The sequence below is a fragment of the Oncorhynchus gorbuscha genome, linkage group LG09, assembly GCF_021184085.1.
Source record: "Oncorhynchus gorbuscha isolate QuinsamMale2020 ecotype Even-year linkage group LG09, OgorEven_v1.0, whole genome shotgun sequence".
In the NCBI taxonomy this organism is placed as follows: Eukaryota; Metazoa; Chordata; class Actinopteri; order Salmoniformes; family Salmonidae; genus Oncorhynchus; species Oncorhynchus gorbuscha.
The window spans coordinates 44,338,305-44,352,845 of NC_060181.1; the positions used below are offsets into that span (position 1 = coordinate 44,338,305).

The 14,541-nt window shown below is 41.4% G+C and overlaps 1 protein-coding gene and 1 long non-coding RNA gene across 4 annotated transcripts in view; both read left to right on the forward strand.

Annotated features, from left to right (window-relative positions):
• The first annotated feature begins 1,867 nt into the window (after positions 1 to 1,867).
• On the forward strand, positions 1,868 to 9,034 carry LOC124042832. 3 transcript variants are annotated; one of them, XR_006840211.1, is made up of 4 exons: positions 2,353 to 2,619; positions 2,863 to 2,982; positions 7,328 to 7,537; positions 8,388 to 9,034. It is a non-coding gene; the product is annotated as an uncharacterized LOC124042832 (long non-coding RNA). The 3 variants fall into 3 exon arrangements; XR_006840210.1 differs by lacking the exons at positions 2,353 to 2,619; positions 2,863 to 2,982 and adding an exon at positions 1,868 to 2,340; XR_006840209.1 differs by lacking the exon at positions 2,353 to 2,619 and having other exon boundaries at positions 2,626 to 2,982.
• A 213-nt stretch (positions 9,035 to 9,247) lies between these two features.
• LOC124043682 (tripartite motif-containing protein 46-like) overlaps positions 9,248 to 14,541 on the forward strand; it is a 28,028-nt gene continuing 22,734 nt past the window's right edge. Inside the window, 2 exon segments of the mRNA XM_046362521.1 lie at positions 9,248 to 9,368; positions 9,643 to 9,702. Coding sequence (XP_046218477.1) covers positions 9,676 to 9,702 — 27 coding nt within the window. The 5' untranslated portion in view covers positions 9,248 to 9,368; positions 9,643 to 9,675.

Genomic DNA, 14,541 nt, shown 5'->3' on the forward strand with positions numbered 1-14,541 from the left:
GATTCTACAGAATCAAAATTGGGCTACAAGTGCTTACATAATTTATATTGTGACAGAATGATATCCCAGGGATACCGGATATTCCAAAACACAAAAACCAGGAAAATAAATTAAAAATACAAAACACAAGAGGACGGGCTTCCTTTCAGCCTAAAATGAAGAAAATCAATGACCAAATCAACCGCAGTTGAGAGGCTTACAGTATTATAATATACTGTAGATTCTACATTAATAAATGGCTGTTTCATTTTCATTTTTTTGTTTTCTTTGTGAATAGGTTTTGTGGATTAAAGAATTTATAAGGAATGAAAGGTTTTATGAATAAAATAAAAACTAACTAGTAGGCTAATCCTGTACTCCCTGTTCACCCACGACTGCATGGCCAAACACGACTCCAACACAACAGGGGTAGGCCTGATCACCGACAACGATTAGACAGCCCATAGGGAGGGGGTCAGAGAACTGGCAGTGTGGTGCAAGGACAACGACCTCTCCCTCAATGTGAGTAAGACAAAGGAGCTGATCGTGGACTACAGGAAGAGGCGGGCCGAACAGGCCTCCATTAACATCAACGAGGCTATAGTGGAGCGGGTCGAGAGTTTCAAGTTCCTTGGAGTCCACATCACCAACGAACTATCATGGTCCAAACACACCAAGACAGTTGTGCCCTCTTTTCAGTCTCGCCCTCAGGAGACAATAGATTTGGCATGGGTCCCCAGATCCTCAAAAAATTATACAGCTGCACCATTGAGAGCATCCTGACTGGTTGCATCACCACCTGGTATGGCAACTGCTCGGCATCTGACCATAAGGCGCTGCAGTGGGTAGTGCGTACGGCCCAGTACATCACTGGGGCAAAGCTTCCTGCAATCCAGGACCTATATAATAGGTGGTGTCAGAGGAAAGCCCATAAAATTGTCAGAGACTCCAGTCCCCCAAGTCATAGACTGTTTTCTCTGCTACCGCATGGCAAGTGGTACCGGAGCGCCAAGTCTAGGACCAAAAGGTTCATTAACAGCTTCTAACCCCAAGCCATAAGACTGCTGTGCAATTAATCAAATAATTACATTTGTGTACCCTGCTGCTACTCACTGTTTATTATCTATGCATAATCGGTTCACCCATACCTACATGTACCTATTACCTCGCTATTGTTATTGTATTGTGTTACTTTTTATTATTTTGTATTTTTTACTTTAGTTTATTTGGTAAATATTTTCTTAACTCTTCTGGAACTGCACTGTTGGTTGAGGGATTGTAGGTAAGCATTTCATGGTAAGGTCTACACTTGTTGTATTCGGCGCATGTGACAAATAAAGTTTGATTTGATGCTAAAATTGACTTTTGGGTATTAAAGTCCTCTATACATCTCTATGGGTTAACCCACTTGATGGGAATTGTAAAGTGGCTCATATAGCAAGAATCACGAAACTGCCCCCTCTGAATGCACCTTCCAGTTGTTTTACTTCTCCGCCTCTTCACACGTCGGTGGGGCAGGGAAGAGAACCTGGGTCGCTGGATTGAAAGTCAAACACCATCACGCTAATAGGGTTAACTCACCCGGTGGGAATTGTAAAAATGACTCATATTGTGATGATCACTACAAAATATGTTATGTTTGCTGTTAATAAATGGGCCAAAGACCCAAGTACGTTTTGTAAAGCATTTACGAAAACTTGCAATCACACTTGACAGTGGTAAACAGGCATGTCCTGTAATACCATTTTTTTACAGCAGTAATTTATTATGTAAAATATACATTTAATGGAGGCCACTTTAACATGGTTTATTAGGCTACACATGCTCTGACTACTGTAGCCCTTACCCCCGCCCCATTATATTGCAGTGTACCAGCAAGAGACCGAAATCCCTGAAGCGTGACACCGTGTCCAAGGTTGATGCGATTCCGTAAAGGAGGGCAGGAGAAATCTATCAAGAGGGCAGGAGTAGCCTATCAAGCGCATAATCTGGCAAACACTCTGAAAGGGGTGTGTGCATTTTCATGATCGGATTATCGTTTAGACCTAAATTTAATTTCGTTACAAATTGAATTTCTCTCTTCCATTTGGATTGACTGTTCTATTGCGTTGAATAATGTAGGCTATAGCCTTACACGCGTGCGTCCATTTCCAATTTTATTGCGCAAAACATATGCCATATTAAAGCAAGGCCTTCTCCATCTAAATAACGTGATCATCCAGGAGTTATGAATATCTATTTCGCAATATTTGCCTTCATGGCACCTGTTGTTATTGTTATGATAACGGTAGGGGTATCATGTGTAATTCATCGAAGGAGGCACAGTCGGATTGAACGCTCACTTCAATGATGGACGCTCTGGTTCGTGAGTAGCCTGTGTCTGTGATCGTGTCAGTGTGTGATTTGTCTGTGTTTACATGTTTCGTTGTTTTCCCGTTGTAGTTATAGCCTATGACATTTTATAGGCTAATGATGATGCATGCAGACAAATCTTCCTTTCACCCCTCCTTGTGGCGGGCAGAAATACCCCCCCCAACCCCCACCCCCCCAACCCCCTTCAGTTTCTATCCTCTCCGGGAGCATCGCTCCGATTACCGTGGAAGAAACCTTCCTATCATGGCGGCTAGATTCCAGGTGAAGGTAAGAAATGCGCTGTTCTGGTAACCAAGCCGGTAACAGACAGACATCGCATTGCAAAGCAATTTGCGCTGTAATAGGCTATTTGGACAAATTGCTTGTGAGGACCAGTGGTATGTGGAGGATCCTGCCTGCACTCTAAAAAAAAAGTTTTCATGGTGATTAACTGTCTGCGAGTAAATTAGGGGGAGACCAGGGTTGTTTGTAACATAGGATAGTTGTAACACTCTCAATATCTCCAATCAGGAACAAGCTAGAATTATGTGACTGGCTGTGCACATGCTCAGTTTAGTCCTCAACCCTCATGTGAAGAAACACGGACCTGTGATAGACAGCAGATTTCATTGACAAGAATCTGATTTGGAGGTAAGAAATACTTTTTTTAACCAAAATTGTTTTTGTGATGGCATTACCTGCATTGTAGTTAGATTCACCAAACTTGTATCAGGTTCATAACCAGTGTGTGTAGATTGATGTAAGATAACAATGCAAGGATCAGGGTGAGTTGTAACCAGCCTTCATGGGTATGGGTTCAGTGCTAGGAATGCAAATTATGGGCCTGTCATGCCAAATAGTGTCCGCCCCCGCATCGCAATACGATTTGATGTGATTGTCTAACAAGTTGGAAGACAAGGGTTGTTGAAATACTAGTCTAAGTAAATTTGCTCTGTTTTCTTTCTCTCTGTTTCTCCCTCTCTCTCCCTCTCTCTCTCTTTCTCTCTCCGTCTCTCTCTCATCCTTTCTCACTTTCTGTCTGTCTGTCTGTCTGTCTGTCTGTCTGTCTGTCTGTCTGTCTGTCTGTCTGTCTGTCTGTCTGTCTGTCTGTCTGTCTGTCTGTCTGTCTGTCTGTCTGTCTGTCTGTCTGTCTGTCTGTCTGTCTGTCTGTCTGTCTGTCTGTCTGTCTGTCTGTCTGTCTGTCTGTCTGTCTGTCTGTCTGTCTGTCTGTCTGTCTGTCTGTCTGTCTGTCTGTCTGTCTGTCTGTCTGTCTCTGTCTGTCTGTCTGTCTGTCTGTCTGTCTGTCTGTCTCTCTCTCTCTCTCTCTCTCTCTCTCTCTCTCTCTCTCTCTCTCTCTCTCTCTCTCTCTCTCTCTCTCTCTCTCTCTCTCTCTCTCTCTCTCTCTCTCTCTCTCTCTGTCTAGCGAAGAAACCTAGCTAAGGGCAGTTGGAGCTACCATAATTGCTCACACCTATCCATTTGATTGATCAAGGTTAATTTGTAGCTAGATACCTCAATATGACAGACAGATAACTAAATGTATAGCTAGCAACACGTAGATGACCAACCAGATGGCTAAGTGTTGAAAAACAGTTGTTCAATAAATCCTTCCAGTGATCTAATTGAAGTTCATTATTAAACTTTAGCCTGTGAATTTCTCTGCCCTACGAATGTTGCGACTCTTGTTCGAGATCAGCGATGCCTTCATAGTATTGCACCTGATTGGAAAGATAAAACAAAATCTCCTCGAGGGATGCCATTAAAGTGCAAGCTACATACATTCAGAAAGCTACAAAAACAGTTAGCTAGCTATCGTTCGCTAAATAAAACTGGCTGGCTAGCTAGCTAACAAATCAGGCTGAAGTACAGTGCATTCGTAAAGTATGCACTGTTATGTTTTGTTATGTTACAGCCTTATTTTAAAATGGAGTAAATAAAAAATGTTCCACATCACTCTACACACAATACCCCATGATGACAAAGTGGAAACAGGTTTTTAGGCATTTTTTGCTAATTTATTGCAAATAAAAAACAGAAATACCTTATTTACATAAGTGTTCATAAGTGTTCTTTTCTATGAGACTCTAATTGAGCTCAGTGCATCCTGTTTCCATTGACCATCCTTGAGATGTTTCTACACCTTGATTGGAGTCCACCTGTGGTAAATTAAGTTGATTGGACATGATTTGGAAATTCACACATGTATAAGGTCCCACAGTTGAAAGTGCATGTCAGAGCAAAAACCAAGCCATGAGGTCGAAGGAATTGTCCGTAGAGCTCAGAGACAGGATTGTGTCGAAGGCACAGATCTAGGAAAGGGTCATTTCTGCATCATTGAAGGTCCCCAAGAACACAGTGGCCTCCATCATTCTTAAATGGAAAAAGTTTGGAACCATCAAGATTTTTCCTAGAGCTGGGTGCCCGGCCAATCAGGGTAATTGGGTGAGAAGGGCCTTGGTCAGGGAGGTGACCAAAAACCTGAAGGTCACTCTGGCAGAGCTCCAAAGTTCCTATGTGGTGATGAGAGAACCTTCTAGAAGGACAACCATCTCTGCGGTACTCCACCAACCAGGCCTTTATGGTAGAGTGGCCAGACGGAAGCCACTTTTCAGTAAAAGGCACATGGCAGCCTGCTTGGTGTTTGCCAAAAGGCACCTAATGGACTCTTAGACCATGAGAAAGAATATTCTCTGGTCTGATAAAGCCAACATTGAACTTTTTGGCATGAATTCCAAGAGACACTTCTGGAGGAATCCTTGCACCATCCCTATGGTGAAGCATGGTGGTGGCAGCATAATGTTGTGGGGATGTTTTTCAGCAGCAGGGACTGGGAGACTAGTCAGGATTGGGGGAAAGATTAACAGAGCAAAGTACAGAGAAATCCTAGATGAATACCTGCTCCAGAGTGCACCCGACCTAAGACTGGGGCGAAGGTTCATCTTCCAACTGGACAATGCAGGAGTGGTTTCGGGACAAGTCTCTGAATGTCTTTGAGTGGCCCAGCCAGAGCTCGGACTTGAACCCGATCAAACATCTCTGGAGAGTCCTGAAAATCGCTGTGCAGTAACGCTCCCCATCCAACTTGACAGAGTTTGAGAGGATCTGAAGAGAAGAATGGGGGAAACTCCCAAAATATAGGTGTGCCAAGCATGTAGCATCATGATACCCAAGTACTCAGTAAAGGGTCTGAATACTTAAATGTAATATTTATTTTTATTTTATTTCTTTTTGCAAAAATTCTAAAAACACTTTGGATTTGTCATTATGGGGTATTGTGTGTAGATTGATGATTAAATTTTTTTTTAATCCATTTTAGAATAAGGCTGTAACGTAACAAAATGTGGAAAAAGTCAAGAGGTCTGAATACTTTCCGAATGTACTGTAAATACATAGCTAGCGATGTCCATCTAAAATCAATCTAAAAACAGCTTCAATGATTTCTTCCTATTTGACAATATTTTCGTATATAAAGACAAATATCAAAGAAATAGTTTTTTTCCTTTTCAGTATTTTCGGTCTTCTGAAGCAGTAGGTCGTCCCCAGGTATTCACCGTAAAAACAATGTCCTTGTAGAGCGATTCTGAGGTAATATACCGAGTGAGTACTTATGAGGTGAAATAGATCTAGAACGTCGTCCCTCTTCCGCGACGCTACAAGGTAAAATAGAGCCAAGCAGCCAGCATAGCATTTACATTTACATTTAAGTCATTTAGCAGACGCTCTTATCCAGAGCGACTTACATAGCAAAGGACTCTTTGTTTCATTACGTAGGCCAGTCAGAATTTTGAAGTTCAAGCAACAGCCCTATCAATGGAACCTAGAGGTCATTGAATCCCATTGTGATGCAGGCAGAAGGGACACTTTTTGGCATGACAGGTCCCACCAAGCCTGTACCCCAGGAATACCCTACCACTGTCACAACTGTGACTCTTATTCAGTGAGCATGTCCAAGATTCAGTCACACACACACACACACACACACACACACACACACACACACACACACACACACACACACACACACACACACACACACACACACACACACACACACACACACACACACACACACACACACACACACACACACACACACACACACACACACACACACACACGCAAACACACATGTGCACACACACCACAAACATTCAGCTGTTTTGTTCAGTTGTTGTTTAGTTGTCAGATGTTTTTGTTTAGTTGAGAAGGGACAGTTAATGGAGCGTAAAAAGAATAAACATTTTATGATTTGTATTATTTTATTATTTCTGCCACACAAAAATATATGTTAAACATGGCAATGTTGTTCTCATGGTCTGAATAAAGGATTTCAATATTTTGTTGCTTATCATGATCTATGCAATTTTGCAAAATGTTACGTTTTACCCCAAGCCCTGTTACATCTGACCCGGGAGGTGGTGTAAAATTGTAATTTCACTCCTTGTATTTGAGGAAAAAGTCACACCTCGTCAGTTTGATTTAGATAAATAACACCTATACCAATTTGTAGCAGATGTAAGTTGTTCGTATCAAATTTTGAATTTAGTATCTCAAACAATCTCTGAGAAATTGACAAAAATGCAAAAAGTGTTACAGCCATCCCTGGTCTTCCCTACATACCATTTTTTGGGGGGGATTTTTTTTAATCGGCTGATTAGACTGAAGAACAAAAGTGTACTATTCATATCTGTTTAGTTCTTTACCTACACACGCTACTTTGTCATAAAAATACTTAGAATGTCTCAAACATGAACATTAATTTACTGTTCATGCATTCACAAGAGTTCAAATGTCAGTTACTTGTGTGATATTATGGTCTGAGTAAATGTATCAATTTAACATGTATATTCTGCATGTGGTAAACTCCTACTTACATTACTGTATGTAGTTTCACTTACTTACTGACTTAGTCCTCTGTATTCCGATGCAAAACATAAGGCATTCCACAAGTAAGCTGCTTGCCTAGTAGCCTACTTATAATAGTTTCCACCCCCAGGATCTCCATGACCCTCAGACACCATGGCACAGCCCACACCCCCAGGATCACCATTATACCCAGACACCATGGCACAGCCCACACTCCTGGAAGCCTCCCTGGGAGCCATCATCATGACATTCCACAAGCATGCTGGCAGTGGAGATGCCAAGACCCTCAGCAAGAAAGCTAACCAACCTCATCAAGGCAGAGCTGTCCATCATCGCTGTGGTGAGTCATTGCAAGACCGTGGTCCTGTGTAGCTCAGTTGGTAGAGCATGGCGCTTGTAACGCCAGGGTAGTGGGTTCGATCCCCGGGACCACCCATACGTAGAATGTATGCACACATGACTGTAAGTCGCTTTGGATAAAAGCGTCTGCTAAATGGCATATATTATTATTATTATATTATTATATATTATTATATATTAGATTAAGCCTAAAGCCCTGAACTAAAAAGCACCTTTCAATTAAGATTATCAGTTGAGCATGCATTTTTTTGTGAAGATGGGATCCGCAGTGAGGACACGGCCGGACCAACCGCTGTTGTTATTGTTTTTGCTTTGTTGACAATGCATTGGTGTGGAGCGTCGTGCAATGTGATAAAAAGGAAATGCAGTACGTATTGTGCTGTTCTATAGTGCGTGCAAGGATATCCGAGTGAAAAGTATCAATTGTTTGCCGTAACGTTTTTTGTTGTAATATCGCAAACGGTCGTGCCAGTTTTAAAGTCCAGTACTAGGCTTAATCTGTGTCTGGGAAACTAGTCCTTCACAAACTAGCAAATGCTATTTTTCATTGTTATGTGTTGTGATTTTAATAAAACATTTACATGAAATAAAGTTGAATTGAGATTGACTGATTATAATGCATGGAGTCTCATTCATTTAGTAGCCTACTAATGACAGCAAAGTATAGATATCCTAATGTATTGTATTTTCTTCCTTGTGATCCAATCCCCCCCCCCACGTTTTCTTGACATGTGCGAAGTGTCAGCCATTCAGTGCGATTGACAACAAAATACTGAAATCCTAATGTATTGTGTCTTCCTTGTGATCCTGTTTTACGTTGTCATGAGCAGAAGGGTGGTCCTGAAGGGGATGACCTGAAGACGATGCTGGACCAGGACCGCGACGGCGCCCTGAACTTCATGGAGTACCTTACCCTGATTGTATCCCTTGCCTGCATGTGCAACTGCGTCCTGGAAGAGAAAACGTGTTTGCATTTCATGAAAAAACCTGCCTGCTTCCATCTGCTTTCTACAGTGTATTGCATTAGGCCTACATGTCACACTAATGTCTCATATCTCATTGAGTACATTGGGTAAATGCCATCCTCCCTGTGTCCACACGCATGCACGCACGCCCGCACAGACACAAAAGCTTGCATAACTCGGCAATAAATATGAGACTGATCCTCAAATACATTTACCCACATGGATTAGTTGTCAGAAAGTAGCTCAGTTGGTAGTGCATGGCGCTTTCGATAACAGGATAGTGGGTTTGATTCCTGGGCACACCCGTTGTAAAATGTAGGCGCGCATGACTAAAGCGCTTTGGATAAAAGCCTCTGCTATAAATGGCGTATATTGTTAGATTATATTAAGATCTCAAGAATGCTGCTAAACAGAGCATAGCATGTGAGATAGTAAAGTATGTGTAGGCCTAAGTATTTACCGTGATATGTTTTATTTTTGCTGCTAATAAATGGGCAAAATCCCCAACCAAAGATCCACGTTTGGAAAGTGGTTTGTTTTGCACACGTTTATGAACATTTGCAATCCCGCCTGTGCTATAGACTCTAATGTACTTTTAAAAATTATGTTTATAAAGCTGTAGCAATTTTTTAAGTAAAACAAATAAATAAATTGAGGTCACTCTTTTTAGTAACAGGCCGGGTTTAGTACGCATGCTCCGACTACTGTAGTCCTCACCCCGACAGAGACAGAAAAACTGAATCGTGGCAGAATTTCCGAGGCTGATGTGATTCGGTAAATGAAGATTGAGAGACGACTAGGTGTGGAGTAGCCTACCAAACGCATAACCTGGCAGGATTTGGAATGGTGTGTGTATTTTCATGTTCGCTTTCATTTCATTTGGTTACAAATTCCATTTCTCTCTTCCATTTGGCTTCATTTTTTATTTTGTTAAGTTTTTTTTGGAGGTTGTAGGCTCATGCGCATGCGTCCATTTCTAATAATGCGCAAATGTCTATTATGGCTAAATACGCTATATTGATCCAGGAGTTATGAATATCTATTTTGCCGTTATTGCCTTCATGGCACCTGTTGTTATTGTTATGATAACGGTAGGCCTATCATGTCTAATTCATCGAAGGAGGCACAATCGGATTGAACGCTCACTTCTTCAATGATGGACGCTCTGGTTCGTATTAGTGTGAGTAACATGTATCTGGTCATGTCAGTGTTTTGTATATGTTTACATGGTTTGTTGTTTCCCCGTTGTAGTCTACTAATAGCCTATTACATTTGATAGGCTAATGATGCAGGCAATAGCCTAAAGCCTTGGCTACCAGAAACAGATCACCATTTATTTTCAGGTGTATGATTCTCCCCCATATGCATCTGTCGGACCCCTCTTATTAGTCTACGACATAATTTCCAACATTTAACACGGCTCAACACATTGGTATCTTTAAAAAAATTGTGATATAGGCCTGTCTATACACTGTTTTCTAGAAAATCTATTCCCCTTCCACCCCATTCCTCTACCTTGAATGTGGTCATGAATTCGTTATGATGGCCTAAATATTCTTCAACCTAGACCAAAAGGAAACATATATTTATGTTTTAAATAACACTATCATTTACCATACTATTCCCATTAGGCAATATTCCAATTTCCATTGAATTCACCTGCAAATATGTGGATACCTACCAAATGTATTGAACCACTTATAGGCCTTTTATAGGCGTTCCACTTCTTGGGCAACATTTTTGAGAACTAGGCTATAAGGTGCTCTATCATGTATATATATTTTTTGAGTGGACAACAAAGTGCTAAAGAAATGTAGACCATATGCCTACTCAAATGCAACATTAGACACACTGGAAACAAATAAAGAAGCCGTGCAACTAAAATGCTAGGCGTTTTGTGCATGCTCCGGGGATGCGCATGGACCACGGATGCTCGTTACCATGGAGACGGGATGCAGGAAAGCGGCGCCGTGTTGCGCAGCAGAGGGGGAGATAAATAAAAAAAACTAGCCTAGTTTTGAAAAACAAGAACAATGAGAGACTGAAAATAACTATTTTTTTACGCACTATATTAACAGGAATGAAAAGGGAGTCCTTAAATATTTGCATTTTACAACTCTCCCATGCCACACCTTGTGGCGGGGCAGAAATACCCCCGGCTTTCAGTTTCTACTATCCCCTCTGGGTGCGTCGCTCAGATTACTATGGAAGAAACCTTCATATCATGGCGCCTCGATTCCAGTTGAAGGTAAGAAATACACTGTAGCACAACGCGTGTTCTGGAAATCAAACCGGTGACAGACAGACATCGCATTGCAAATCAATTTTCGCTGTAATATGGAATATAGGTCCTATTTGGAAAACTAATTTGTGGGCGTCAATAGATTGTAGCCAGTGTAGCATAGCCTGTCTAGCCTATTGCTAATTTAGTCGCCGGCTGTTTTGAAAGGAACAAGAAAGGACAGGACGGATTTGACATTGGTGAATGACAGTGAGACAGGATCTCTAACCATGTCCTGCTGGTAAATTATAAATGATCTTTCTTTAACCTCCAGGTCTGCATGTTTTTTTTATGATGTGATGTGTGTGTGGATTGTTTGGTATTGCTTCATATAATACAAAAAAAAAATCGCTTTGGTGCAATTTCAACAAGTAGGCTGGCTATGTGGTACATTTTCACAACTGTAAGCACAAAAATCCAAACGAAAATGGCTCATGTTTCAAAACTCTAAGCACATTTTAAATTGACTGAGTACAACAAATTAATTCACAGTCACTTGCTAATTGCATCAAATCACTCTTTCAAGTTGGATACATATTCAATCGATGTATCTGCTTTTCAAAATGCAATAAGCCTACTTTTGATATGATGTTCTTGTCATTTGTTAACAATACAATTAACTATCATTTAATCAAACTGCTTAAAACTGTTAACTGCTGGACCAAAAGTAGTGTATTAGTTAACGTGTATACTGTACACTGAACAAAAAAATAAACAACATGCAACAATTAAAAATATTTAACTTACATACAAGGAAATCAGTCAATTGAAATACATTCATTAGGCGCTAATCTATGGATTTCACATGACTGAGAATACAGATATGCATATGTTGTCATGGATACCTTTTTTTTTAAAGTAAGGGTGTGGATCAGAAAACCAGACAGTATCTGGTGTGACCACCATTTGCCTCATGCAGCGCGACACATCTCCTTCGCATAGAGTTGGTCAGGCTGTTGATTGTGAGCTGTGGTATATTGTCCCACTACTCTTCAATGGCTGTGTGAAGTTGCTGGGTATTGGCAGGAGCTGGAACACGCTGTCATACTCATCGATCCAGAGCATCCCAAACATTCTCAATGGGTGACATGTCTGGTGAATATGCAGGCCATGGAAGAACTGGAACATTTTCAGCTTCCAGGAATTGTGTACAGATCGTTGAGACACTGACTGAGCCGTGCATTATCATGCTGAAACATGAGGTGATGAATGACAAGACAATGGGCCTCAGGATTTCTTCAAGGTATCTCTGTGCATAAAAATTGGCAATCGATTAAATGCAATTGTGTTCGTTGTCCGTAGCTTATGCCTGCCCATACCATAACCCCACTACCACCATGGGGCACTCTGTTCACAACGTTGAAGCCACTCGCCCACACTGCGCCATACTGCCCGGCAATCTGCCCGGCATAGTTTAAACCGGGATTCATCTGTGAAGTGCACACTTCTCCAGCTTGCCAGTGGTCATCGAAGGCAAGCATCTGCCCACAAGTCGGTTATGACACCGAACTGCAGTCAGGTCAAGACCCTTGTGAGGACGATGAGCACGCAAATGAGCTTCCCTGGAACGGTTTCTGCAGAAATTCTTCGGTCGTGCAAACCGAAGAACCAAAAAAGGGTTCTTCAAAGGGTTCTCCTATGGGGACAGCCGAAGAACCCTTTAAGGTTCTGGATAGCACCTTTTTTTTCTAAGAGTGTAGTGTACAATGCACTGCTGAAAGATCTGGGTTGTATATAGCAATATATTCCACTCGCTATCTGAATTTCATTGATGCACTGTAAGCGAATCCATTTTGTCAAGCAGATAGGTGGTACTGCGTCAGTTGACAAGTCGTAGAAAACGTGATCTTGTACAATATTGCATGGGGCAGAAAACACTATGCTACGTTTTTAGCAAACTGCTTCACAATACCCCTATTTCTGATGATTTGTCCTACGTATGTACTGTATAGGGATAATAAAACGGTAACACTGACATATTTCTCAACATCCTCACAACCTGCCATTGGATACAAAAAAACGAAATGGTGCATGTCAATTTATAGTCAAGTACTGTATGGAAAATGCGATTGGATTAAATGGTAGTTAAAATGACTAAATGGTGAGCCTATCATTATCTGATGTATTGGTGACTGAACCAAATGTGCACATGGTATTTCACGGAAAACTTCCAGCTGCTTTGAGATCATTGACAAGATCCTCCCGTGTAGTTCTGGGCTGATTCCTCACCGTTCTCATGATCATTGCAACTCCACGAGGTGAGATCTTGCATGAAGCCCCAGGCTGAGGGAGATTGACGGTTCTTTTTGTGTTTCTTCCATTTGCGAATAATCGCACCAACTGTTGTCACCTTCTCACCAAGCTGCTTGGCAAATTTTCTTGAAGCCCATTCCAGCCTTGTGTAGGTCTACAATCTTGTCCCTGACATCCTTGGAGAGCTCTTTGGTCTTGGCCATGGTGGAGAGTTTGGAATCTGATTGATTGATTGCTTCTGTGGACAGGTGTCTTTTATACAGGTAACAAACTGAGATTAGGAGCACTCCCTTTAAGAGTGTTCTCCTAATCTCAGCTCGTTACCTGTATGAAAGAGACCTGGGAGCCAGAAATCTTTCTGATTGAGAGGGTCTCAAATAGTTATTTCCCTCATTAAAATGCAAATCAATTTAACATTTTTAACATGCGGTTTTTTAACTTTTTTTTTATTCTGTCTCTCACTGTTCAAATAAACCTACCATTAAAATTATAGATGGATCATTTCTTTGTCAGTGGGCAAACGTACAAAATCAGCAGGAGATCAAATACTTTTTTCCCTCACTGTAAGTGCTGTTCTTAAGCACGACACAACGCAGAGTGCCTGGATACAGCCCTTAGCTGTGATATATACCACAAAACCCTGAGGTGCCTTATTACTATTATAAACTGGTTATCAATGTAATTAGAGAAGTAAAAATACATGTTTTGTCATACCAGTGGTATATGGTTGATATACCACAGCTGTCAGCCAATCAGCATTCAGGGCTTGAACCACCCAGTTTATATGGTTGCTTAAATCATATAATCAAATGCAAATAATGTAATTCAAGTGGATGTGATTAGTTTAGAAAATTCAAAGGGAGGTTGTTATCCTCTTCCTCTCCCCTCTCCCCTCTGCAATCAATATAATGGATATGTTAGGTTAAGTGGGTTTCAATGTAATCTGTCTGATTAAATTGTGGCAGTGTGTGTGTGTGTGTGTGTGTGTGTGTGTGTGTGTGTGTGTGTGTGTGTGTGTGTGTGTGTGTGTGTGTGTGTGTGTGTGTGTGTGTGTGTGTGTGTGTGTGTGTGTGTGTGTGTGAAGGAGTGAGTGTCAGTGTGAGAGTGAGTGTGAGTGTCAATGTGTGTGTGTGTGTGTGTGTGTGTGTGTGCGCTATCAGTGTTAATGCATTCCTGCAGCAGTTACACTCTCATAAAAAAAGGGTTCCAAAAGGGTTCTTTGGCTGTCCCCATAGGAGAACCCTTTTAAGTTTCATGTTGAACCCCTCTGTGGAAAAGGGTTCTACCTGCAACCAAAAATGGTTCTTCAAAGGGTTCTCCTATGGGGACAGCCGAAGAACCCTTTTAGGTTCTGGATAGCACCTTCGCAGTTTACAGGGGGATTTCCTTCATTCATTCATTCATTCATTCATTCATTCATTCATTCATTCACTCACTCATTAATTAATTCACTCACTCAGAGTAGGAATGCTGATCTAGGATCAG